Source organism: Coturnix japonica, unplaced genomic scaffold, assembly GCF_001577835.2.
Source record: "Coturnix japonica isolate 7356 unplaced genomic scaffold, Coturnix japonica 2.1 chrUnrandom492, whole genome shotgun sequence".
NCBI lineage: Eukaryota > Metazoa > Chordata > Aves > Galliformes > Phasianidae > Coturnix > Coturnix japonica.
In genome coordinates, this window is record NW_015439886.1 from 36,552 (window position 1) to 37,722 (window position 1,171).

A 1,171-nucleotide genomic window follows, 5' to 3' on the forward strand; every position below is an offset into this window, starting at 1 on the left:
CCCCCCCTTTCCCCTATAGCCCCCTAATATCCCCCTATAGACCCCCTATAGACCCCTATATTCCCCCCTATTCCCCTATAGCCCCCTATAGACGCCCTATATCCCCTATAGGGCCCTATAAGGAATGGAAAATCCCCAGCAGGCCACGCCCACCTCATGAATAAGCCACGCCCACTCCGCTCTAGGCCACGCCCCTCCACCCAGAGGCCTCGCCCCTCGCCCCCTCTCTACCCAATAGGAAGACGCCACGCCCACCCCCTCACTACACTCCCAGCCAATAGCAAGCCGCGTTGGGCGGGCCCGCCACCCGACGCTATAAAAGCGGCTCTCTGAGGTACGGCCGCCATTTTGTTTGGAGGCCGCGGACGAGTTGTAATGGCTGCCACAGCAACGACGGCAACGGCGGCGGCTCCGGGGGGTGTTTGGGGGGGTCTCACCCCGTCCCCTCCGCGTTACTTCACCTTCGACATCCCCCCGACCCACAGCGGGACCCCAAGGCCGCGTCGACGGCACCGACGGGTCCTATATCCACCTGTGGTAAGCATAATCCCCCCTATAGGGCCCCGTATACCCCCATAGGGCCCTATATACCTCCATAGGGCCCCATATACCCCCATAGGGCCCCATATATCCCCATAGGGCCCCGTATACCCCCATAGGGCCCCGTATACCCCCCTATAGGGCCCTATATCCACCTGTGGTAAGCATAATCCCCCCCTATAGGGCCCCATATACCCCATAGGGCCCTATATACCTCTATAGGGCCCCATATACCCCCATAGGGCCCCATATACCCCCATAGGGCCCCATATACCCCCATAGGGCCCTATATCCACCTGTGGTAAGCATAATCCCCCCCCATAGGGCCCTATAGGGCCCCATATACCCCCATAGGGCCCCATATACCCCCCTATAGGGCCCTATATCCACCTGTGGTAAGCCTACCCCCCCATAGGGCCCCATATACCCCCATAGGGCGCTATATCCACCTGTGGTAAGCCTACCCCCCCATATGGCCCCATATCCACCTGTGGTAAGTCTATCCCCCCCATAGGGCCCTATACCCCCCCCATAGGGCCCCATATACCCCCCCCATAGGGCCCTGTATCCACCCGTGGTAAGCCTACCCCCCTATAGGGCCCTGTATCCACCCGTGGTAAGCCTACTCCCC

At 60.6% G+C, this 1,171-nt stretch overlaps 1 protein-coding gene across 3 annotated transcripts in view; it reads left to right on the forward strand.

The window, feature by feature from the left end:
* Window positions 1–331: 331 nt before the first annotated feature.
* Window positions 332–1,171, forward strand: part of IER3 (immediate early response 3) — an 8,098-nt gene continuing 7,258 nt past the window's right edge. For all 3 annotated transcript variants that reach the window (XM_015850592.2, XM_032441693.1, XM_015850595.2), the window contains exon 1: window positions 332–537. In XM_015850592.2, coding sequence (XP_015706078.1) covers window positions 376–537 — 162 coding nt within the window. In that variant the 5' untranslated portion in view covers window positions 332–375. The remainder of the gene's footprint in view (window positions 538–1,171) is intronic.